This window comes from Scatophagus argus, chromosome 4 (genome assembly GCF_020382885.2).
Source record: "Scatophagus argus isolate fScaArg1 chromosome 4, fScaArg1.pri, whole genome shotgun sequence".
NCBI lineage: Eukaryota > Metazoa > Chordata > Actinopteri > Scatophagidae > Scatophagus > Scatophagus argus.
In genome coordinates, this window is record NC_058496.1 from 623,176 (window position 1) to 647,246 (window position 24,071).

The 24,071-nt window shown below is 51.0% G+C and overlaps 3 protein-coding genes across 5 annotated transcripts; 1 reads left to right on the top strand and 2 right to left on the bottom strand.

Annotated features, from left to right (window-relative positions):
* The first annotated feature begins 395 nt into the window (after positions 1–395).
* LOC124057886 (dickkopf-related protein 4-like) lies at positions 396–4,957 on the top strand. Its single transcript, XM_046386530.1, has 4 exons — positions 396–776; positions 3,620–3,736; positions 3,847–3,967; positions 4,061–4,957. The coding sequence occupies exons 1-4, from the start codon at positions 666–668 to the stop codon at positions 4,363–4,365; spliced, it is 654 nt and encodes a 217-aa protein (XP_046242486.1). The 5' UTR covers positions 396–665; the 3' UTR covers positions 4,366–4,957.
* A 1,649-nt stretch (positions 4,958–6,606) lies between these two features.
* ppiaa (peptidylprolyl isomerase Aa (cyclophilin A)) lies at positions 6,607–10,488 on the bottom strand. Its single transcript, XM_046386531.1, has 4 exons — positions 10,331–10,488; positions 8,222–8,341; positions 7,690–7,862; positions 6,607–7,018 (listed from the first exon to the last, which is right to left on the bottom strand). The coding sequence occupies exons 1-4, from the start codon at positions 10,397–10,399 to the stop codon at positions 6,886–6,888; spliced, it is 495 nt and encodes a 164-aa protein (XP_046242487.1). The 5' UTR covers positions 10,400–10,488; the 3' UTR covers positions 6,607–6,885.
* A 3,050-nt stretch (positions 10,489–13,538) lies between these two features.
* On the bottom strand, positions 13,539–23,236 carry LOC124057883 (zinc finger MIZ domain-containing protein 2-like). 3 transcript variants are annotated; one of them, XM_046386524.1, is made up of 22 exons: positions 22,743–23,236; positions 20,594–20,672; positions 20,004–20,100; positions 19,790–19,904; positions 19,471–19,679; positions 18,995–19,154; positions 18,325–18,561; positions 18,050–18,206; positions 17,727–17,845; positions 17,546–17,635; positions 17,054–17,243; positions 16,684–16,825; positions 16,375–16,453; positions 16,136–16,267; positions 15,914–16,019; positions 15,662–15,819; positions 15,469–15,536; positions 15,274–15,342; positions 14,605–14,882; positions 14,341–14,513; positions 14,027–14,224; positions 13,539–13,858 (listed from the first exon to the last, which is right to left on the bottom strand). In XM_046386524.1, the coding sequence occupies exons 3-22, from the start codon at positions 20,051–20,053 to the stop codon at positions 13,748–13,750; spliced, it is 2,841 nt and encodes a 946-aa protein (XP_046242480.1). In that variant the 5' UTR covers positions 20,054–20,100; positions 20,594–20,672; positions 22,743–23,236; the 3' UTR covers positions 13,539–13,747. The 3 variants fall into 3 exon arrangements, with proteins under 3 accessions (XP_046242480.1, XP_046242482.1, XP_046242479.1); XM_046386526.1 differs by lacking the exon at positions 20,594–20,672 and having other exon boundaries at positions 17,546–17,632; XM_046386523.1 differs by lacking the exon at positions 20,594–20,672.
* Positions 23,237–24,071: the final 835 nt, after the last annotated feature.

A 24,071-nucleotide genomic window follows, 5' to 3' on the forward strand; every position in this document is an offset into this window, starting at 1 on the left:
AAACACTCGCACATCCGCCTGCCTCACAGAAGCAGGTTTGGCTCTAATGAGTCTTCATTTCAAACCACATAAAGCAAAACCACACACACACACACACACACACTCTGCTCCACTGACTCTACCTGTCTCGTGTCTCCAGGTGTGTTTTAATCTCTCTGTGGTCTCTGCGGTGTCATGTATCAAACGTCCCTCCTCACCTGGGGCTGTGAGGCTTCCAGGAAGGAAGCAAAGACGGCGCTGTCTCCACCGACTGATGCGGTCGAGCTTCAAAAGCACCTTCAAGACTTCTGAGAGACAGACGGCTGAAAGAGGACGGATCAGAGGGAGGGGAGGGGTATAAAGACAAACACACCTGAAAGGCAGCAGCAGGAGGACACGCAGAGCAGAGACGATCAGCCAGGACACCAAGTCTGACGGAGGTCTGCAGACAGGACACAAAACTCGTTTTGTTCTCTCAAACCACTCGAAAGCATCAGGTAGACTTTTCAGGCCGGAGGGACTGAGACCAACAGCAGACCGGAGGACAGCAGAGCGACAGAGTAAGACCATCTGAAAGAGAGAAGTGTAGTTTAGAAGGAGGTTCTGCAGCTTTCCTTCCCTCACAGCGAGAGGAGGAGGAGGAGGAGAAAAGGAGGACCACAGCGACTGACAGCAGTTAGAGGACGATGTGGATGTGGCGTAGCTTCCTGTGTGTGTCTGTGGTCTGTGGTCTGGCTCTGGACTCCAACACCATCAGATCCTCCAAAGAGGTGATGCTGCACAGCTCTGAGCTCCCGGTAAGACGACCAGTACTTCACTGTAGTATTTCCACCTGTGCCGCACCAGATGTACATCGAGTTACTGCTGCCGTCTCTTTCCTCTGGGTGTTTATTTGTACATAAACAACAGAGAAAATAAAGAAATAGCAGTTTTAACATAATAAATGCAGCTTTATTGTTTCACCACTAACTGGAGTTCAGAAGAGGGACCTGGTCTTGTACTCTGTCACTTTATGATGTTTCCAGTCAGGGTTTCTGTTGATCCTCCGTCGTTTCTCGGCTTTCTTCACCACACTGGAGACGTGATGTCCACCACCTGCTCCGCCTCAGCCCCCACGTGGTTCACATGAGGGTCCTCTCCATGTGAGGGACGCAGTCGGGGGGGACGCAGCCCTGGGGGGTCTGACTGCCAGTCTGAACCGCCTGAGGTCTGTTTGTAGTCAGGTCTAATATTCCGTGTGGGCTCCTCAAGCCCAGAGAGTTCAGGTTTCCAGCCGGTTTCATGGGGAGCCAACAAACAGCATTCTGATGTGGTGCAGGATCCTCTGTGGACCTGTTGACCCTGAAAGCACACTGGTGAGGGTCCACGCTGACTGGGATGTTGTTTGTGATGTGCTGGAGAGCCAGTTTCAGCAGAATAAGGGTGGTGCCACAGGGGTCAGCCGTTCAGACGGGGGACGACGGCCGTCTGTCCCGAGGCAGCTGTCTGTCATGTATTAAAGATGTCAGTAACGCCATCAGCTGAGCGGCGTGCGAGTTCAGTACACAGCCAGGTTCAGCAGCTCTCAGTCCCTCTCACAGGGTCCCGGTCCCCTCAGCGTGGACGCTGGCGGCCTTCAGGCCTCTGGAGGTGCAGCAGACTTTACAGCTGACTCAGCGGATCGTGTGTTCAGTCACATGACCTGACGAGCTGAACACACGATGGAGCCGCTGCCTGCCATGTTTCTTTGGTGCTCTTGGGGTCGAGGTCTGTTCCCAGTCCCTGCTGATGCCTCCAGGGTTTCCGGCCTCACCCCTCCGTTCATCCAGGCGTCCTGGCTGGGGAATCATTTTAGTTTCCTTGTCCTCACATGTCCCAGGTCTCACTGACAGTCTGACCCTTTTGTCAGCCGGGAGGAAGTTGACAGGAGAAGCAGGGAAATGTGGTCTGATTGGCCGAAAACATGACGAGGCAGGGCTTTGTACTTGAGAGGAATGTTTATATAAACCTGTTCCAGGTCCTGGAACATGATGGTGTGCTGAGGGAAAAACAGTTCTGAGGTCAGTTTGAGCAACATCACCAGCCACAATTTAAAAGATTCAGGTGTCTCAGGTGAGTGCGCTTTGTGAAAACTGAAGCAGGGGATGACTGGCAGTTACAGGTGTGGCTGCAGTAACTGTGGGTACTTCAGTGGTGGAACTAGTTGTAGTAATATTAGCATTAGTTTATTTGTGACATAATAATTTAATAAAGAATAAGATCAGTAGTAGCAGTACAACAGTGGCATAGTACTAGTTGTATTAGCATAGTAGTAGAAGCAGTATTAGAAGTACATGGCCACAAGTGGCAGCAGTAGCAGGAGAAGAATACTAGTATCAGTTGCATTTGTAGTAAAGATACTTGTACTAGAAATAGTTACTGTGGCAACAGTCATTTTGGTAGTAACTGTAATATTATCAGTGCAAATATCAGCAGTAATACTTTGTATAATACTAGTAGTAATTCAGTACCTGTAACAGAAACAGTAGTACTACTAGCAAAAGGTAGAAGTCATAGAATACTTGTAGCAGTAGCAGTGAAAGTAGAAGTCACTTGGTGGTAAGAGTATAAGCTACTGGTAAAAGTATTTTAGTTGCAGCAGTATTAAGTAGTTGTGCATTACTACGAGTGGTAAATGAAGTAGAAGATTTAGAAAACTATCGATAACTTCAGTGTTATTGGTACTTGTAGAAGTAGAAAGAGTAGCAACAGTAGTATTAACTGCAACTGCAATAATAATAACTTAAGCAGTAGTGTTTTTGTAGTAGTACATTAACAGTCCTACTAGTAAAGTAGCAGTAGTGTTAGTAACCTCTGGTGATATAAGGAGTGTCAGTAGTGTTCATACCATCAGCAGTGGTGAAAATAGTTGTGATGGAAATTTTGTATGCTTTGTGGTAACAATGACATAATGTTTACTTTTACCTCATACTCAATGTAGTTAATGTGTAGCTTTAGTTGTGTAGTGTTACAGTGACTGAGTAACGACCCGGTGAACTGACTCTTACAGCCCCGTTCTAAATAACATGCTGGGTACAGCAGAGGGCAGGAAGAGATCTTCATCCCACAGGAGATAAACCTGAACTGGGTGCTAACAGGTACTGCATCCTGTCTGTTTGTCCTTCAACCTGTGAAGGAATGTGTTTGAAGCTCCAAACAAAGAACCACAGACACATCGGAAAGAACAAAATGAGATGAAGCCTTCAGTCAGGGGGCTCAGCTCTGAACTGCTTGCTGCCGTGTGGTTCTGAGTGTTGCCTCGTCTCTACGGAGATTAAAACATTTTGGTGCAGGCTATCTTCTGGATTTGTTGTGTTTTCCTTTGCTTAACTCACTACAGGCAGACAGGAAATTTCCGTAACATGGTAACATCAGTAGTAGTTGTACTGCGGTACTTAGTTCTTAGCAGTAGCAGGATATTCTCGTGAACCTCGGCTGCTAGCTGTTAGCCTGATGTTAGCCGTTAGCTTGCTGCTAACGCTCTTGGTGCTCCTCTCTAACCAACAGGCCCAAAACAACAACCTCTAACTTTTATTATACTAAACTGATGGAATTAATTCATGATTTATTTTGTGAACTGAGGTTATTGATCTTAATTCAAGTGGAAAAACCTGTTCCTCAGGATGGGTCCCATGGCTCCCAGGTGGAGCGTCCCGTACGGCGCCAGACGGAGACCAAGTTCAACTCCCATCGTGAATCAACACCTGCATGTTCAACACCTGACTGCTACGTACCTGAGGTCAGTGGCAGGCGGGACAGGACACACACTCAGAGACGTGAATATCTCTTATCTTATAACAAGCCACTGAAGACGGCTTATGGTTTATTCGTCTGTCTGTCTGTCATCAGAGGTGGGGGTGCAGTAACAGGGCTCAGAGGAGACCGTCCTCTCAGGACAGACAGATGGACAGACACGGGGACACAGAGACAGACATTCAGAGCAACACAGGCGGCTTCAACCGCACAAAAGGTGAGTGACTGGCAGTCGTCTTTGCGTCCCAGAATGCACTGCGGTTTGTAAGCTCTGCCGTGAGGACCACTGATTTGTGTCCGTGTCTCGCAGCTCCGGAGATGTCGAGCTGCGTGCGGTCAGGCGACTGTGCGGCCGGCCTGTGCTGCGTCCGGTATCTGACCGGCAAACGGTGTCAGAGGATCCCGGTGGAGGGCGAGGCCTGTCTGCTGCGAGGGTCCACCAAACTCAGGAGGAAGCTGGGACGCTGCGACTGTGACGCGGGCCTGTCCTGCACCGCCGTCAGCCGGTCAGGGAAGAGCAAAGGTCAGGGGGTGTGTCGGCCCCGCCAGACCCAGGGCCAAAGGAAAACAAGGCATTCTGGGAAGAAGAGGAGGACCGCAGAGAGAAGCTGCTGACGCGTTCACAACAAACTCTGTAGAATTTGTGCACTTTTAATTTAAAGCTTGGTTCAGCATGTAGAAAAATGCCGCTTGAATCTCAGAATTCTCTCATGGTCAAGTTTACGTCATCACCCTCGGCGGCCATGTTGGAGGTTGAGGCCATTCCTGTTGCTGTAGATAATAGGCTTGTTTGAGATGAGCTGAAAGTAGACGAGAGTAGTCGACTGCAGTCGGAGGAGGAGTCAGCAAACTGCCTGAAGTCCAGCAGCTTTCAAACGGTGGAAGAGGCATCAGAGTCCTGCGTGCGATGAAACGAACGGAACGGGACGGGGACCGCCTCCTGACTCATCACCTTACAGATCACCTAGGAAACGTGACGCTTTATTAACGTGTCTACAACACGGCGTCTGTACGAGAGCCGTGATGTGCTTCAGTCCGAATCAGAAGAACCGTTCAGCCATTTGTGTCTGATGTCGCCGCCGCCAGATGAATGTTTTCCTCTTCATCAGGGCCTGCAGTAACACTTTAAAAGGTTTTCTCCAATACTCTTCTTTTAGTCAGTAAAAGTTTCTATATTACATTACAATAAAGAGTCAATATGACTGTGACCGCTGTGATTTTATTGTCCTTAAGTCTTATTAAAGAGGCTCCACAAAATTGCTGCTTATTTCCTGGTACTCATTTAGCTGCTGGAGAAGAAAAGTCTGAGTTTATATTGAACGTCAGCCTGATGTTTAATCTGGTGAGGACACTTACAGTTAGGCCGCAAACGCAGCCGAGTAGAAAATACATTCATACAAGTACACACCAGCACTGCAGTAAATATAATTGTTCTTTATTTTATTGACGTTATTAATCCCAAACTGGGAAATGACTTCTCTGCATTTCACCGTCACTGACTGAACACACACACACACACACACACACACACACACACAGTGAAACACAGGAGCAGTGGGCTGCCATGTCAGGCGCCCGAGGAGCACGTTGGGGGTTAAGTGCCTTGCTCAAGGGCACATACGCTGACTAATGGAGGGGGGGAGCATTTCCTTATTAATTAATCACTCCACCACACCCAAATTTTTCCTGCCAGTCCGGGGGGGAATGGAACCGGCGACCCTCCGGTCACAAGCCGCTTCTCCAACTTCGAGGCCAAATCCTGTATTTACAGAACTATTTACCGTTTTAACAAAGTAATTAAACTTAAAACACATCCTCTCAGTTTATCAGTCATCAGAGGTTCCAGATTTTAAACTGAGTTGAGTCTTTCTTGTTGCTGTATTTGACTGCCCAGCAGCAGATTGCACAGGTGAAGAGCTCCCCCTGGTGGGCACATCACACCTCCGTCTGTCAGTGTGAATCAACATGGGATCCGTTCAGTCTGAGCAGACGTGGTTTTGGTTGTTTTCACAAATCTCTTAAGGTTTAGTGAAAACATCAGGATCTGCTGGTTGCAGCCGGCTTATCCAGAACAGACGTTATACTACATGGGAAAACACAACAAAATGGAGGCTGATACTGTGAGCACAGCATGAAGGAACAAACAGAAAACCTGATGATTAACCAGTGATGTCATCTTCACCCGCCTGTGGCTCTCAGGACAGGAACAGCATTATTTTAGCTCCGTTAGCCGAGCTGAAGACGAGGGTGCAGATCTCAGCAGGATAACTTCCTGACAACCGCAGTCACTGAGCAGGTGTTCATTCTGATGACCCGACCCAGGATTTCATCTGACCAGTCAGACCGTTCGACACATCGGCTGTCTCTCATTTTGTGGTGAACTGTCCCTTTAAATGCATGTTCCAGACTCAAAGCAGCAGACGTCATTAGGACACGAGCAGATCTGACTGGTCCACCACAGAAAATCTGAAAACATGCATCGTGAACATGACATCAAGAGCAGAACTGAAAGACAAAATGAGGACAGGAGCTCCAGGATACTCTGATGTCATCTCCCAGACAGCTGATTGGTCAGAAGGTGGTGCTGTTACACACACACACACCTTGACGCGTCACTGCAGTCGTTTCCAAACCAAACTACTGAAACCAGCTGCTTCAGCCGGACTTCACCTTTGTGACCCGCCTGAAACCAGGAACGTTCACCGTGGTCACCTCAGGAGGTTCAGAGCCTCACGTGGTCGCTGATGAAGCCCGACTGAAGGTCCACCGTGTCAGCTTTGAGACCTTCCTCCATAAATAACCTTAACTCTGAAAAGCTTTCACAACTTCCTGTATCCAAAATAAAAACACAATTCATTCAAGGCAACATTTCGTTTATTTTCTTCATTTTTTTTTTTACTTAACAAAAACCGTCAGGACTTGGAAAAAAAACGTTAATGCAAAAGAAACTTTGAAGGCAAGTCACAAATGCAGCAACATAATTTCAACATGAACTGAATAAAAAAGGGGTGGGGGGGTGGGGGGGGTGAGTTTATTCTTCAATAGGAATGTTGAATGGCAGCAGGGTGGGGTGGGTGGAGCCTACAGGGGGTGGGGGTGGCTACAGGGTGAGCAGACGGGTTTTGGCGCTGGAGCTCAGAGCTGCCCGCAGTCGGCGATGGCGATCTTGGCCGAGGTCTTGCCGCTCTGGCTGCCCTTGGCCTCCATCTTCCTGACCACGTCCATCCCCTCAATGACGATCCCGAACACCACGTGCTTCCCGTCGAGCCTGCGGGCGGACAGATGTCAGTAAGCGCCGACAGCGTCGGGACCAACCGGACGCCAAACAAAGACACGACGCAGGAGGTCTGCAGTCACGACCACGAGGTGAAGGTGCTTTTCAGAGATCGATTACTGATCAGAGTTCAGAAGCTTAACGATCATCTGAATCTGGTTTTTGGCCAGTTGCCCATAAAATAACGTAAAAGTCCTCTACGCTGACTAATAGTCACCTCCGTCTGCTGTCTCCACCCTGACTCAAAGTCTAGCCCACAGCACCATCTGATTGGTCACACGTCACAAACAGTCAATCAAACTGGACTCTGAACGTGAAGTAGAAATACACAAACTACAACAAGAACTTTGTACTCAGTAAATTAAATCGGATTTAACTTCCTTTTGGGAGGAAGACCAGCAGGTTCAGCTGGCCAATCAGGCAGAGAGAAAAACATGCCAAGCAGCCAATCACTGATTGGTAACTTATTCCATTTGTTCCACATTAAATTCATGTGTTGTTTCCCGTCACAGCCAACACACATGGACTTTGTTCTGACAGTTTGACAGTTTATTTGAAAGTCATCTTTAAAATCTTTTGTGTGATCAGACAAAACACGAAGTCCCAACACTCTGGCTGCAGGTGTGTATGTGTGTGTGTGCGTGTGCGTGTGTGTGTGTTCTTACCACTGTGTCTGGGATGTGCAGATGAAGAACTGGGACCCGTTGGTGTTGGGGCCAGCGTTGGCCATGGACAGGATGCCGGGGCCAGTGTGCTTCAGGGTGAAGTTCTCATCAGCAAACTTGTTGCCATAGATGGACTTTCCTCCAGTTCCATTGTGGTTGGTGAAGTCGCCTCCCTGCATGTTGAACAAATCAAACGCACACACGGGTGTCAGTTTCAGCTGGTGATGTAAAGGGCTTAAAGTCGAGACCTGAAATGATTTGCTGTGGCACAAAATAAAAAGTTTTGTTCAATCATTTGTCTTTTTAAATATCATCTTGTTCCTCCTTTTCTAAAACCATCAGCTGAATCTCAGACAAAAGTCTGAAGACGCCCGACATCTTGACATTTTACACACAAACCATCATCAAATTGTTGAAGTCCAGAAGAAAATGAGAGAAATGATTTCAGCAACTGTTAGTCACTGAACACAAGCAGCATATGATCACATTACAGCTCAGCAACACAAAGAAACAAAGTGTGACTTCTCATCACCTGGCACATGAACTGGGGGATGATGCGGTGGAAGATGGAGCCCTTGTAGCCGAAGCCCTTCTCGCCGGTGCAGAGGGCACGGAAGTTTTCAGCAGTCTTAGGCACCACGTCGGCATTGAGCTGCAGAATCAAAAAACAACCAGTCAGTCTGTTCTGAGCAAACACCAAGAAGTCGTTAGCCCGCAGCACCGACACAAAGACACGACTCCTTCAGAGTAAAAGTTGTGAAATCATCATCAGTCCATGTAGTAACACTTGGCTTGTTGCCCTCCGGGCGCAGACTGGAGACCAGAGCAGGCTGAGATACTGTGCACTTTGTTCTGTGTAGCAACTGATTGTATAACCCGTCTACATGGAGGGAAAGACCGGCATGTGACACCAGCCGACTTCAGTCCGGAGGCAAACGGAGCCTCCCTGCAGCACTAAAACCCAAATGACATCCTTATCATTTTAGCCTGATTACGTCACGGCTGTCGTTTCAGTCAGTAAATCAAAGTGCAACAGTGAAAGTCAAACCAAGTTTGAGCACACCTTTGGTAGCCTGCAGGCAGCACTTCCAGCCTTCCTGCAGAACAAGTTGGATGTGGTTGGTGTGTGCCGACTGTGTGTTGTTACGCTCCACTGCAGCACACTGGGATCCCTGCATGCCCTGCACAGCAGTGACGCTACCATGCAAGTATGTTGAGACGGGGGGGGGGGGGCTGCAGCAGACAGGCTGATCTCAGAACAGCCCTGTGCAGCCTTTCACCTGCTCTGCAGTAACGGAAACCAGAGCTCCACCGTTCAGCAGCTGTCTGACACTGAAGCTCTGATTACCCTCAACACGCACGGCCAAAAATGAAAGACTCCCCCGTTGGCTGGCGCGGCCGAGCTCAAACTTAGCTCGAAGCTCGAGCCAGAGATCGGGAACGCCCATAATGGGGCACAGGTCCCGTGTGCACAAAATGGCTGGATGCTAACATGCTAACAGCTTTTAGCTTGCACTTGGCTTCGCGGAAACGGGCGGATATAAATAGCCTACGTGACAATGGCTGCATTGTCCGTTATGTAACACACTCAGGCGCTGTGGGTACTGAGGACTAAAGGTGTCGTGAGCGCTTCCACCATCTCCCCACGCCGCATTTCTTAAATCATATCGACAAGCCCCCCCCCCACCCCCCTCCTTTCTCCGACAGCCCCGTGGAACTTTCCAGAAGTGCCCCGTCTGACCAGAACAACCGGCGCGGTTAGGCGAACACGTTGAGCGCCGTGAGCAGATCATCGTGTAATTTTTACACTGGGCTGTGGTCGACGTCCTTAAACATACAGACTTAAAACTGTAGCCGCAGGGCTCGAGTTTCTTCACTGACGACAGCGGTGGTTTCCCGGGATCGCCTGAAGGCCGCGAAACGCTGCAACAAAGAGCAGCACGAGCTGCGTGCTGCGCACAAGTCGTCCTTTATGTGCGCAGCTAACTGCGCCCTGTATGTGCAGTTAGCTGCGCGCGGCGGGGGCAAACTACTCCCTGAACACCGTAACGTTATCGCTTCGTGACTCAAACATGGGCCGCAGGCCTTTAACGGCTCTTCAGGGGACAAACCCTGCTGCAGTTCACTGCAACCCGAAGGTCTGAAGTATTGGCTGAATTCCATTTTGTCACAGTGGAAACCGCCGAAACGGCAGCTGAACATGTCCGCTTTTGCGGATGTTAACGTGACACGACTCAGCCTACAATAAGCATTTAGATAAACTGTCGTTACGCCTCGAGTGTGAGTAACGTCCCCAGTAACTGCAGAGGAATAAAACTGCATCTGCACCAACGCTGAGAGCGAGAAGCCTCCCTATCCGGTCCCGTTAGCCAGCGCCGCTGGCTTCCAGCCACACACACGTGCACATGGTCCGTCCAAGACAACCGACTGACAGCTCGATTCGCGTCTGGTGCGCTAAATGAAGTGACGGCAGACAGCTGAGACCCGGGATTGCATGTCTGCGGTCAAATTTAACTTAACGTCCACAAAAGCACAAAGCAGGGCAGGCTAACGGAGACTCCGCGGTGTCTGGTGACCGCAGGCTATGATGAACCACCTCCTCCGTTAACGGCTACACTTCGCTTTACAGAAACCAGTTTACCTCCATCACAATCCGGCCCAAGGGTGCGCCGTTGGCGGTGATATCGAAGAAGACCCTAGGTTTGGCCATTTCAGCAAGCTGAAGCGGAACGGATGGACTGAACGGCTTTCCGGCGAGAGGATTCGGGTGGCCACAAGGAACCGAAAAAGATGGAGGGATGCGGATTAAGTTTATATAACAGGCCGGTGGGCGGTATAAACGGGCCAATATGCGTCGCTCGGGAATTTGACTGGCACCCGCGGTAGCGAATCAGCAGCCAGAGCAGTTGACCCTCTCTTTTTACTGGTCACGACAGGGAAAGACACATTTCACGGTGTGTTTGATTCGTATCTCACAATTGACCGCTTCAGCGGAGGTTGTCCGTTCACGGGGTAGTCATACGACGCGAGTCAGACAACACCGCCCCTTCACGTTGCCCCGGTGAAACAATTGAACTCACGAGCCCCGGAACAGCGCGCGCCGCGGATCAGTGGCAGCTTGGACACCCAATGCTCGAAGCGCACGCGGTTGGTTAACGTCAAGTCCCGCAGTCAGCGCTCGTTCCCGTCGGCAGGAGAAAATATGTGCGCGCGATCAAGTGTTCAGGGCGCGGCCCGTCCTGGTCCCGCACAAAGTCTGTGGCGCTGAAAACCACAATGAAGTCCCGTCAATGAAACTTTGAACAGCAGCAGCAGCAGCACTCGGTCCTTCCAGCCGTGTTTCCTGTTAACGCTGTTTGACACAATCACGTGTAACCGCCTGAGAGTCGTTCTTGTTCTGTTATAATCTGGTCTGCTTGTTCACTTTCACGGGTTAACACGGACCGCCGTGGTCCCTGATGTGAAGCGGGCGGTTCGGACCAGCCTGCTGTGTGAGGCCTCCTGACGCAGCGGCTCCTCTCGGGTTTCCAGTGGAGCTGCTGATGGTGCTGATATCGATCAGTGACCTTTAATGACCTTTGATGCCTCGTGGTTGACGCGCGCTGCGGCGCCGCGAGGGGCGGTCCAGGCCCCGTCACCCACTGAGGACCGAATGCAGACTTTGACCCCGTAAAGTGGATGGAACAAGCGGAGGGTTTTTACAGCCAGAAGTGAAGACATGAAGAATGAGTGTTCAAATTAATGAGCAAACGATTATGTAATTTAATGTTGAATTATCAGTATAATTAAATAAACCACAAATTGGATATTAAAAATATAAATGTTATATTTATTTGTCTGTTTATTGAGTAAATAGATGAGAAAAATAGAAGTCATTCAGCAAATTTCTCAGAGAATTTCTGTTGGCGTTTATTCTCATGAAGATGAATGAGATGTTCACTGGGCACAAACTGAAGCTGAACCACCAGGACCTGAACCTGGAGTCCTGCTGATCTCTGACGGTCTCTCTAACTCTAACTGACACCAGGACTCAATGAAAGTGGACATCAGCAGGTAACACATTACTCTGTGCAGTTATGTTTGAAGTGATTTACATTTGTCTAATCATTCATGTATTCATCAAATTGTTCCAGCCATGAAACCCTCCATATTCAGTTTTGGTTTTGTGTGTGAATCCTTTTCTTCAGTTATTTGTGTGGTTTATATAACATGAAGCTGGATCTGGAAGTTACTTGACTTGGTGCTTAAAAAGAGAACCGCTGATTACTATGTGGACTCTTACTGTGACTCTTCCACGGATGGGATCAATAATGTTGGGATCAACACATCAGCAACTTGTCCAGCAGTCACAGATGAACCGTGTGTGCCAGACTTCATTAAAAGCATCACATGACCTCATCTGTGTGTCTTTCCAGTGTTTATTAAATTACAAAGGTTATTATTATTATTATTATTATTATTACTGTTAATAGCATCCTTACTGAATCATACAGTGTGATCATGTACAGTTTCATCTTTCCCAGAAGCCAGCGAACTCACTGGGACACGGAGACGCCACCGCCGTCTGGACTGACTTTACAACATCCAGAACAACGAGGAGGAGGAGGAGGAGGACAGGAGGAGAGGAGGAAGAGGAGGAGGAGGAGAGGAGGGGAGAGGAGGGGAGAGGAGAGGAGGAGAGAGGAGAGAAGGAGGGGAGGAGAGGAGGGGGGGAGAGGAGGAGGGGAGGAGAGGAGAGGAGAGGAGGAGGGGAGAGGAGAGGAGAGGAGGAGGAGGAGCAGGAGTGAAGAGAGTGACAACGCTCCTGATAAAAGCTCCAGAGTCAAGATGTGACTACGTTGACAAAGCAAAGGACAGGAGGAGAGGAGAGGAGAGGAGGGGAGAGGAGGGGAGAGGGGAGAGGAGAGGAGAGGAGGGGAGAGAGGAGAGGAGAGGAGGAGGAGGAGAGGAGAGGAGAGGAGGAGGGGAGAGGAGAGGAGGAGAGAGGAGAGAAGGAGGGGAGGAGAGGAGGGGGGGAGAGGAGGAGGGGAGGAGAGGAGAGGAGAGGAGGAGGGGAGAGGAGAGGAGAGGAGGAGGAGGAGCAGGAGTGAAGAGAGTGACAACGCTCCTGATAAAAGCTCCAGAGTCAAGATGTGACTACGTTGACAAAGCAAAGGACAGGAGGAGAGGAGAGGAGAGGAGGGGAGAGGAGGGGAGAGGGGAGAGGAGAGGAGAGGAGGGGAGAGAGGAGAGGAGAGGAGGAGGAGGAGAGGAGAGGAGAGGAGGAGGGGAGAGGAGAGGAGGAGAGAGGAGAGAAGGAGGGGAGGAGAGGAGGGGGGGAGAGGAGGAGGGGAGGAGAGGAGAGGAGAGGAGGAGGGGAGAGGAGAGGAGAGGAGGAGGAGGAGCAGGAGTGAAGAGAGTGACAACGCTCCTGATAAAAGCTCCAGAGTCAAGATGTGACTACGTTGACAAAGCAAAGGACAGGAGGAGAGGAGAGGAGAGGAGGGGAGAGGAGGGGAGAGGGGAGAGGAGAGGAGAGGAGGGGAGAGAGGAGAGGAGAGGAGGAGGAGGAGAGGAGAGGAGGGGAGGAGGAAGAGGAGGAGGAGGAGAGGAGGGGAGAGGAGAGGAGAGGAGGAGGAGGAGAGGAGAGGAGAGGAGAGGAGGAGGGGACGAGAGGAGAGAAGGAGGGGAGGAGAGGAGGGGAGAGGAGAGGAGAGGAGAGGAGAGGAGAGAAGGAGGGGAGGAGAGGAGGGGAGAGGAGGAGGAGGAGGCTGCTCAGCAGTGACACCGTGTGTGTGTGTGTGTGCTCAGAGCAGCAGTTTGGTCTGGAGGTGAGGCTGTGTATCTGGGAATGAAGGATGAAGCTTCAGTTTGCGAGAATAATAAAAATCAATAAAATGAAGTCACCATCGAGGTCACGGCCACACAAAGACTTCTCGTATTTAAAGGTTGGCTTTCGTGTGCTCCGCACTGAGCACGCGGCGGCCATGTTGGCGGCCGAGGAGACGGTTTGTATTTTACAGCAAAGTCTTTTCAGTTCTGGAGGTGTGTGTGTGTGTGTGTATGTGTGTGTCTGTGTTCAGTTGTTCTCGAAGAGGGACAGCAGGTCGTCATTGTTGTTGTTGTTTGGGAGGTCTGGAGGTCCGAGGTAGGACAGCAACTCATCCGGGTTGGTCAACTCAGGGAGCAACTGTGGAGACAAACAGGAGACACGATGATGTCACCACGGACACGACGGCCGATAGGCTGATGAACATGACGAGCACAGCCTGATCGGTCGGCAGACTCAACCAGGACATCATGGGATTGTCAACCGGAAACCGGATCCCAGTGCAGTCCCAATCCGGTTTCTACTCACATCCAAAGTCGGCTCTGGAACCTCCGCGGACCCCCCGAGACTGAATGAGCCGTCGCCTTGGAGACGGGGATTCTGGTTGCTACGCTGCATCATCTGGTTGCTGCCCCCAAGGTGGGAGTTGCCGAGGAGACCCTGTGACTGCTGCTGGGAGAGAGAAGCACCATGGGAAGTGGAGTCCAGACGGCCCGAGACTGACATCTGAGAGAGGAGAGGAGGAAGGAAAGGAAGCAAGGAAGAGAGGAGATGTTTTTATTGTTAACGGAGAGAATCTAAACTCATAAAACACTACGGCGATGATGATGATGATGTGTTACCTGTCCAGCCAGTTGGTGTGGGGGAGGTTTGTCGGGGGTGAGGAGGGCACTGGACAGCTCAGACTGATAGGACAGAGGAGGAGGACCGGGGGAGGAGAAGTCCCCCCCAACCCCCGGAGTCCCAGGACCAGTGAAGTCTGAGAAGCCAGTGGACTGACTGGGATAGGACGGAGCTGAGAAGGACACACAAACACGATCAATACATCTGATTACCAATCAATGATCATGAGATCACGAACCTCCACATCGTCTGTGACGGGTTACCTGGTCCGGGGTAGTCCGGCGTGTTGCTGCTGTTACTGCTGCCCCCTGCAGGCAGGGAGGGGTAGGGCATCGGAGAGGACGAGGCAGCAGAGGAAGGGGCGGGGCCTAGTGATGCGATCATCTCCATGACACTGGGCATGACCATGTGACTGGGGCTGAGCGTCCGGCAGCGCTTCAGCACGGGCCCGTCGGGCTCCTCCTTCACGTGGAGGTCCGGCTTCACGGGAACCGGCTTCCAGCTGCACACCGGGTCGATGGTGATCTCCTCGTACTCCGAGCTGGAAAGAGTCAACGAAATAAGAACGACCGCAACCGGAGGAAAGCTGGAATGATCTGATAGCTAATCAACTATTTATTTTATTGATCAGTTTTCAAGCAAAAAGTTGAAAATCTTTGCTCTTTTCTGGTTCGTAACACAGCAAACTGAGCATGTGAAGAGCATCCGAGGACCACGTGATGAACGTTTTCCTCATCTTTTAACATTTTACACACTAAGGGATCATCTGACAAACAGGATGTACAGACAGGGTGTCTGCAGGGTGGACCAGAGTCGTCAGCAGCTTCTCCTCTCTGCTCCTCACAGTTTCACCTCAGGACACCTCAGGACGCTTTGTGAGGAACTCTGACCTCCTCAGTCTCAGACACACCAGGACAAATCAAGTCTCTTACTTCTGAACGTAGATGAGGATCCCCAACATGTACTGATCCACCTCGAGGCCTTCCAACAGAGCTGTTTTACTGCACGCACGCACGCACGCACACACACACACACACACACACACACACACACACACACACACACAGGTTAGACAGGAAGTGCGCATAGTACAGCTTGATTTAAATGTCTGGGAGTGTGTGACATACTTGCACACGGGGCACCTCCATGTTCCTCTCTCACAGTTGAGCTGCAGGTATGACTCCAGATCAAAACACTGCAGACAGACAGGCAGACAGACAGACAGACATCCATCAGTTCAGGTGACACTCCTGGTGAAAGGTGGAGCTGCTGCTGTGACATCACACGGTATGGAGTACTCTGATTGGCTGTGGCTCTCACCTGTATGTGTCTGCAGTCGTGACCTCTGGCGGGCAGCTGGATGCGGCGGAACGTGATGGGACATTTTAACGAGACTCTGATGGCGGTCTGCTCCACGCCGTCCTCTCCGTTTAACCCGGGATTCCCGGGGATCGAACCGCTGCTGAAGTTCCTCTTTACTGTGAGGAAGGATGAAAGACGTGAGCGGCGGGAATCCCGAAACGGACTTCACCCACACTAACCGTTGTGCCGTGGCGGAGGCGAGTGACTCACTCTTGGTGACGCAGTGCTCGGCGGGCAGCAGCCTCTTCTTCATCAGGCCCTGCAGCACCGAACGCACCGACGGACGATGAACCAGCTGAAGCACGAACAGGTGAGACTGCAGACACAAACACACGACGACGTCAGGCTCACCCAGAACCAGCACCGACTGACGACCTGCAGCCGGAGTGTGTGAGTGTGAGTCAGTGTGTGTGTGTGTGTGTGTGTTCTTACGCAGCAGCAGGCGGTGACGGTGATCTGGATGGTGTTCCTGCCTGGCTGACAGACGTGCTTCAGGTACAAAGGCTTATGGGAAGTTTTGTTGTCACCTCGCTCAATGGTGAGAGGAGTCGCATTCACACTCACCTGACGGGGGGGGCAGGTAAATAAAAACAGAACAAAGAACAAAGTTCCTCGGAGCAGAATTGACAAATAAAATGACAAGATAAACAGGAAGAGGATGAAGGTGGAACCTGGACGGAGGCGGGCCAGTTGGTGTTCATCTGTCGATCCTCGTGGTGGTAACACTTGAACTGGAGCTCCAGGTCTGGTCTGAAACACACACACACACACACACACACACACACACACACACACACAGTTGTATTGTAGTTCAGTGCTTCATTAGTTGATCAGTATTGATTAGAAAAGTCAGCCTGCACTCAGATGTGTGTGTGGTGCCCTCATGACAAACAGTGAGGAAGATGCAGTCTTTTTTAGCAACATGCTCGTGTGTGTGTGTGTGTGTGTGTGTGTGTGTGTGTGTGCGTGTGTGCGTTCACCTCATGATGAGTGTTTTGTAGACGGACTCTCGCAGCTGGAAGACGTGGTTACTGACAGCCAGGTTGTGCTCTAATCTGAAGGGCTCTAGGACCACACCGTCACGCACCGGGAAGGTCAGCCGCAGGTCGTCGCTGGGGTTACCTGTTAACAGGAAGTCAAGACAGTCAGATTCTTCACTTCCTGTGACATCACCGCAAAGATGAGGAAAATCTCACTGATGACAATCTGATGAACATACGTGAAGAACTGACAGTCAGTTCAAACGATACAGCAGCGTCAGGACACACACACACGCCAGTGAAGTAATCAATCAAAAAGAACTTTGTGTTACTGGACCGGTTGGTGTGGCTGCTCAGACCGTGTGTGCACCTGTGGGAGGAGGAGGGGGCAGGCCGGCCATATTGGGCTTGATGTCAGGCAGGAAGGAAGAGGGCGTCGGCTTCACGTCACTGTTGCCAGGCGACATGTAAGGTGGGGCCATGGAGCTGCTGGGGGTGATGGGCGGGGTCGGGTTTCCAGGAACAGGAGAGGAGGGGTAACCTGGCAACCCTCGACCAGGCTGAGAGAGGGAGAGACAGACAGGCAGACAGAGAGACACACACACACACACACACACACACAGAGGGTTTAACTGTCCAGTTCATTTTGTGTACTTGACTGCAGTGGTCAAAGTATTTCGGACCACAAAGTTCACAGTAGAGAACTTGTTGTCATCACAGAGTACAGCTGCACTGTAGTGATCCATGATGGCAGACAGTTCACGCTTCACCACACAGATCAGCCTGTGAACGTGGTGCCACTTTTAAGACAGGATGTGTGTGAATAACCACAGACGTGAAACAACGGACGACACACACTCACCCCGGATGGCTGGTTGAAGGAGTTGTAGACGCCAGCGCTGCCCCCTGTTGTCAGAGCGTTTAAACCTCCACCCTGACCGTTAAACTCCTGCTGCAAACGCAAACACACATTCATGTCTGACTGCTTTCATGTGTGTAAATAAACTTCTGTCTCTCTCACACACGCACAGACACACACACACCTTGTAGTACTGAGAGTTGGCAGGTCCAGAGGGGGGATACTGGGGGAGGGGCATCTTATGGCTCTGATATGAGGGGGAGGAGCCTGAGCGCTGTGGGGCTGGGCCTGGACCACCTGGTCCTGAAGGTAAACAGAACAGAAATACAACATGACAGATGGTCAGGAGCTATGCTAACTGTTTCAACCTGTTTCCAGTGTTTATGCTAAGCTAGGCTAAACATTTGACGTCCGTCGTCTCGTTCATCGTCTCACGACGGGGTACACAGTCAACGAAACGAGCTTCTGAACGTGTTCAGCCTGCGGTGACACCTGCAGACGTCTCACCTGGATGGTACTGCATGTTGGGGCCAGAATACGGGCCGGGTCCGGCATGGCCGCCTCCTCCTCCTGAACCTGGAATTGAACCGCCGGCACCACCAGGACCTGACATCACGCTGACACCAGAACCAACGCCGTACTGCTGAGACATTCCCGGGAAAGACTGAGGACGGAGGAGAGGCAGAAAAAGGACACGGGAGAAATATTTCATTTCTATTCTAATTACATTGTTGGTACTAAGTCAGATCAGGTTTCTGGTCACTGTCTGCATCCTGGCGCACCTCAGAGCTGTAGGGCCGTTTGAGGCCCTGTGGGGGCCTCAGGTGGCCTTGCTGAGGTCCGGGGCCATAGTTTGGGTGCTGAGGAACCCTCTGGGGGCCGCCTCCATACATAGGGCCCATAGAGGGGGGAGCCCTAGTAGGTCCAGGCCCAGGGCCCATACCTGCAGGAGCCATGCCAGGGGGGCCGCGGGGGCCAGAGTGGGCCATGAACTGGTTGTTATAGGCTGGACCTCCCATCTGACACACACACACACACACACACAGATTATTAACGATATGTTAAGGCAGTTTGAAGCAGCTGAAAATGACTGAGTCCTTGTGAACATGAAACTGCATCTCTGTGATGTGTTTTTAAAGGAACCAATGAGCTGAGAGCGGAGAACCAAGACAGGAAGTCAGACAGAAGTGCGAGACGGACTGACATGTCACTGCCTGCTCCTTCAGGACAAACGAGCAGGAAGTGAAATATCTTTAACTGTTGTGTCTGCACTCAGAGCTCCTGGAGAGACTTTGTGACCTTCAGCTCTGGTGGCAGCTCACTAGGAGGAACATGAATAAATAATCAACCTGAGTGAACTGAAATAACCTCCAGGAGAGTCCAGCAGAGAAAGCACTAACCCACCAATCACCACCTGGAATTATCTGTGACCTCACAGGAGGCGACCCTCACCTGTCCGTAGTTCAGTTCCTGGTTTTGCTTCTCCTGGATGGCGGCGACGGTTGCTGTGGCCGTGGCTGTGGCCGTGGCGGCAGCAGCAGCGACGGCGGCGGCAGCGGCAGCCTGAGTAAAGTCAGCTGACCCTCTGGAGCCTCCGGGATTGGACGGGTAACTGAGAGACACGAGGGTCAGATTTTAGACGATTCTGTCTGGGTTTCATTTTGAGGACTGTGACGTTTGTTGAATCACACATAAAACAAAGTGGGACAAAGTCACACGGTTACGAACACATCAGCTGATGATGGAGCTGCCGACATCATCATTACAACATCATGACATCATCGTCTCTTTACACTGATAACATCCTGCTACTCTGAGACAATTTGACTTTTCTGTCAGGTTGACTGATGAGGTTTCCTTTTATTTCTTCAAAGGTGTTGGTACAAACTGACGGCGAGGCGGTGCGCTGGTCTCCATCAGACACCCACCTCCCTGTGTACCCCCCCGGGCCTCCAGCGTAGCCCCCAGTCGTCCGCCCGTACATGCCCTGGCTCATGTAGCCCTTGCTGGGCTCTCCGTAGCCCTGCTGTCCCATGTAGCCTCCGGGCCCACCGGCCATGCCCGGACCCCCGGGGCCCTGCATCATTGGCCCCCCACCCGGGTTGGCCCCAGGCCCCATCACGCCTCCACCCAGACCCTGGCAGACACAGAAACACACACTTCACATCACACGTCTCCTGGCACTGAAGGAAGAGGTCAGAACGATTAATCGTGAATTATTCCACTTCCTGTTTGGTGATGTCATACCTGGCTGGCCGAGGGATTGGTCACTCCCCAGACAGTGGTAACCACGGAGAGGGATCCTGTGGGCTGATTGGTGGGCTGCTGCCAGCTTGAGGGGTCATAGGGGTACGAGCCCTCACTGCACGCACACACACACACACACACACACACAGACAGGGTAACTACGTATGTATGTGTGTGTGTGTGTGCGTGTGTGTGTGTGTGTGTGTGTGTGTACCTGTGTGGGTTGTTGGCCAGTCCAGCCTTCATCTGGTTCAGAGGGTTCATGGTGTGAGGGGCTGACTTGTTGGGGTCCAATCAGTCAGACAGACACACTGCTGGAGAGACAGACAGACAGACACACAGACAGACAGATACACAGACAGACAGGCACACAGACAGACAGGCAGACAGACACACAGACAGACAGGCAGAGGATTATGATCTCCATTCAAAGGTGATAACAACAACAAAAACTACATTTCCCATGTGCCTCGCTGATTTGTAGTGAAGAGACAAACCATCCGCCTCTTGTTATTCTGTTTGCCAAAGTGAACTGAAAAAATGCGGCCTTACAGTGAGAATACCCACAATGCCTTGCAGTACAATCGGCTCAGTTCTTAGCTGTTTAGAAAATAAAATCCCTGTAATCATCTGACTGTCATCTGATCTGAGAAAACTCACTGATTACTCGGATGAGAAAAACTCGAAGCATTAGAGTTAAATCGCGCTGTTTTCACTCTGTGTGCGCACACTTTCTCTTTAGTTATTTTAAATACGTTGTTTTATCTTTTTCTGTTAGCCACAGCTTGTGTCCTCTTCACACACCTGAACAAGACTTGTGTTCAACACACAGTCGGCCACTCGTGTGATGAACGTCGAGTCACATGTAGGAACTCAAGGAAAACTTCACAGGAAACTCAATCCAGACGATAGAAATGTTTACCAGAAGTCATAAAAGACGAGAAAAAAGGCAGAAACATGAGAAAAACTGTGAGCCAACCAACGTCAGCGGCAGAGTGAGTGTTGAACAGTCACCTGCCGACTGTCCAAACAGGTAAAACAACTGAATCAAAGCATTAACTCGAGCAGCCGGCAGCTTCCTGTAAGGCTGCGGCCGCTCCCAGCCCTCACCTGAAGTCTTCATCTTATCTCAGCAGCTGATCACACCCGAGTCACGTGACTGACCTGCCGCACCTGCCGTCAGCTCTCGTCACGTTTGGCACAGGCAGGTGAGAGCACAACAACACAACGTCTAAGCTTTATCACCACAGTCACAGAGAACAGCTCGCATAAACAAGCCGCTAACAAACCAAAGGACTCGGTGACGTCCCGGTCGTTCAGACACTCGTCACGAGCGACGCTCCAAACCCGGCGGCCCACAGAAGCCTCGTGTTACCCAGCCAGTGTTACATGTTACTTCTTATGTCAGCTGCGTGAAAACAAACGCTACACAACAACATGTCCACTTTTCATCACAGATGACTGATGAGTCCTGCTCTGCTCCCTCCTGAATAAACACCGCTCGGTCCAGAGAAACCAGCAGGACCTCGGCCACAGTCCAGCTGATCACAACAAGCAGAGCAGGTCAGGGAGCGGACACTCGCCATCATATGCCACTCTTCCATACGCACACAAACACACACTCTGCTGTCTCTGCGACGCCCACTTAAACTTTCAGCAACAGTTACTCTTTAAAAGCGTCCGCGCTCGCTGCTGTGTCTCTCAGCTCACAGTTACAACTAAACTGAAGGAGCCTCTTTCAGGTGAACACTGAGGACACCGGCGCGCCTGAACGCACCACGTTTTCATACACCACCTGGATTCACTGCAGAAATGTGATCGGTAGTAAATCTGGCAGAAAACTGGTCCCACTGGAGCCCATCTAAGTGGGCTCCTGCATCCTGGCCTCATTTTGTGGCCCTGTTGTGTTGTGAGGGGTCAAAATAAAGTTCAGTTTCATGAAATGTCCACTAAGTAAGTGACACACTGAAAACCTGGGTTCAGGCACAGGAGTCCTGAACCCAGACTGAGACCCACTTTCCTGACCCACTCAGTTCACAGCAGGTTTATTACCTGAGCATGAGCAGAGGGTCAGCCTTCACTGAATGAGGAGCGCTTTACCTGAGCACGAGACACACTTTAAACATGTGGATCAATGAAACAGACGCTGTTAGGTTCTAAGGGCTGTGCGTCGTTAGAAGACACGTGAAGGACTCAGTGTGAGGAGCACAAAGTGGACTCCGAGCCGAGAACTGGTTTCACCGTCTGGCCTTCCTGCCCCTCCTCCCGAGCGCCGCGTGCGTGGCACACGCGCACGCGCACCGTAATAATGTAGTGGCCAATAAAAAAGGAAAAACCGAGATAATCCGAACCGTGTTGTCCCCGTAGTCCCGTCCTCACGTCCCCGTTAGACCGGAGCAATGAAAACCAACGACAAAATCACAGTGTCAGAGCAGACATTTTGAGATTCCTTGTAGTGTTGCAATCAGGTAGAGGCTAATGCTAACAGGCTAACAGACAGCTCTCCGTGTCTATGGGGCTTTTCCTTGCTGTAGTTGGGTAGCACGGCTGTTAGCGTTAGCATGCTAAAGAGACGACAACAGTCCACTGCGTCTGAACACCCTAAATAATTTACCAAACGCTGTTATTCAAACGTGAAGACACGAAGGAGTTCTCAAACGTCAGATAACGTGTTAAATTTACCGCGGTTGCTGAAAACACTTTACCCTCTCACAGCTGTTACATAGCTAGCCTACATAGCCCAGCGGGCTGTGACAATGGAATGCTACGCGGCTAACAGTTAGCGACCAGCTAGCTTCTTCCTCAAATACAAAACACTCTTCTAATGTTAGTTGACATGTGGATCCACAGTACGCAGCCCGATCTGTATTTTGGCTCCCCACACAGTCCCGTAACTCACAGAGCAGCGTCTATCACACGCCGACACCGCGGGTTCTTCTCAGAGCCGACTTACCTGCTCTTCTTCCCCGGTGTCCGGGCACTGCTCCGGGTCTCCGCAGTCTGAGCTCCTCCGGGCCTCCAAGGCATCCGGCACCGAGGGCACCCAACGCCAAACACAGTCCACCAGCACAGCCGGGAGAACGAGTTCAGAGACGTCCCCAATTCCCACAAAATGTCCCGATAAAATCCTTCACGGAGGCCGAGTTTCACCGAGGAGCCCTGGCGTTAACCCCAGCCAGCTAACCGTCCCTGCCGCCCCGGCCTCTGCGTCTGACTATCCGGCTTCAGAAGGCGACACCATCCCCCGCAGCCCCGGGATTATTACAACGGAAGTAAATAAAGAGTAACATGAATTAATGCGGCTCACTAACGAGTGGAGTTTGACGTTAGAGCCGCCTCCGTGTGCTTCCTCTGCATCGCTGCCGGTGCTGAAAGCCAGCAGGCTGAGGAGAAGAAAACAGCGACCGAAGGCAGAGCTGCTCTGAGAGACAGACAGGGAGGGAGGCAGGGAGACAGACAGGCAGGCAGAGAGACAGACAGGCAGGCAGGGAGACAGACAGGCAGGCAGGGAGACAGACAGGCAGGCAGAGAGACAGACAGGCAGGCAGAGAGACAGACAGGCAGGCAGAGAGGCAGGCAGGGAGACAGACAGGCAGGCAGGGAGACAGACAGGCAGACACAAACTGGATTATTTGCAGTGAGCAGGTTAAAGCAGTAAATCAGAAACGAAAAGTCTGATTTGAATCTGCTAAATAAAATAAAGTAGAAGAGCGACATGCGGATGTTGTGTTGTTTAAGGACTGCAGTTCATAGTCTGATTAGAGATTTTCATGAGAGATTTTTTTAAGAAGCTCGAGACCCAAAAGCCGTTGTTACACTTGGTTCATAAGTGAGCTGTAGATGAAAGCATTAAACTATTAGCAAAGCAGTTTCTTATGAACACTGAGAGACATCTGGATCTGAGCAGCAAAACGTGAAGACATGCTGACTTTTGGTCCACAAACTCCACATCCTACATTTCCCATGATGCACCTGGACAGGGTCTTTCATTACAGCCTCCCAGCCTGGGAAACATCTTTCCAACTGCACAACCTTCAGTTTGTGACACCGACTGTATGTGACACGTGGTCTGACGACGTCGCCGTGACGTCACAGTGAGGTCATTTCTTGAGGTTCGATGAAGCTTGTGTGTGCAGACAGACCATCTGCTTGCCTGAAGAGGTGCCTCTGTGACCTGCTGCTTCTGTTTCCATGGCAACAGATGCTCTCTCTCTCTCTCTCTCTCTCTCATACACACACACACACACACACACACTGTGACAGGCATTTGATTTGACATCTA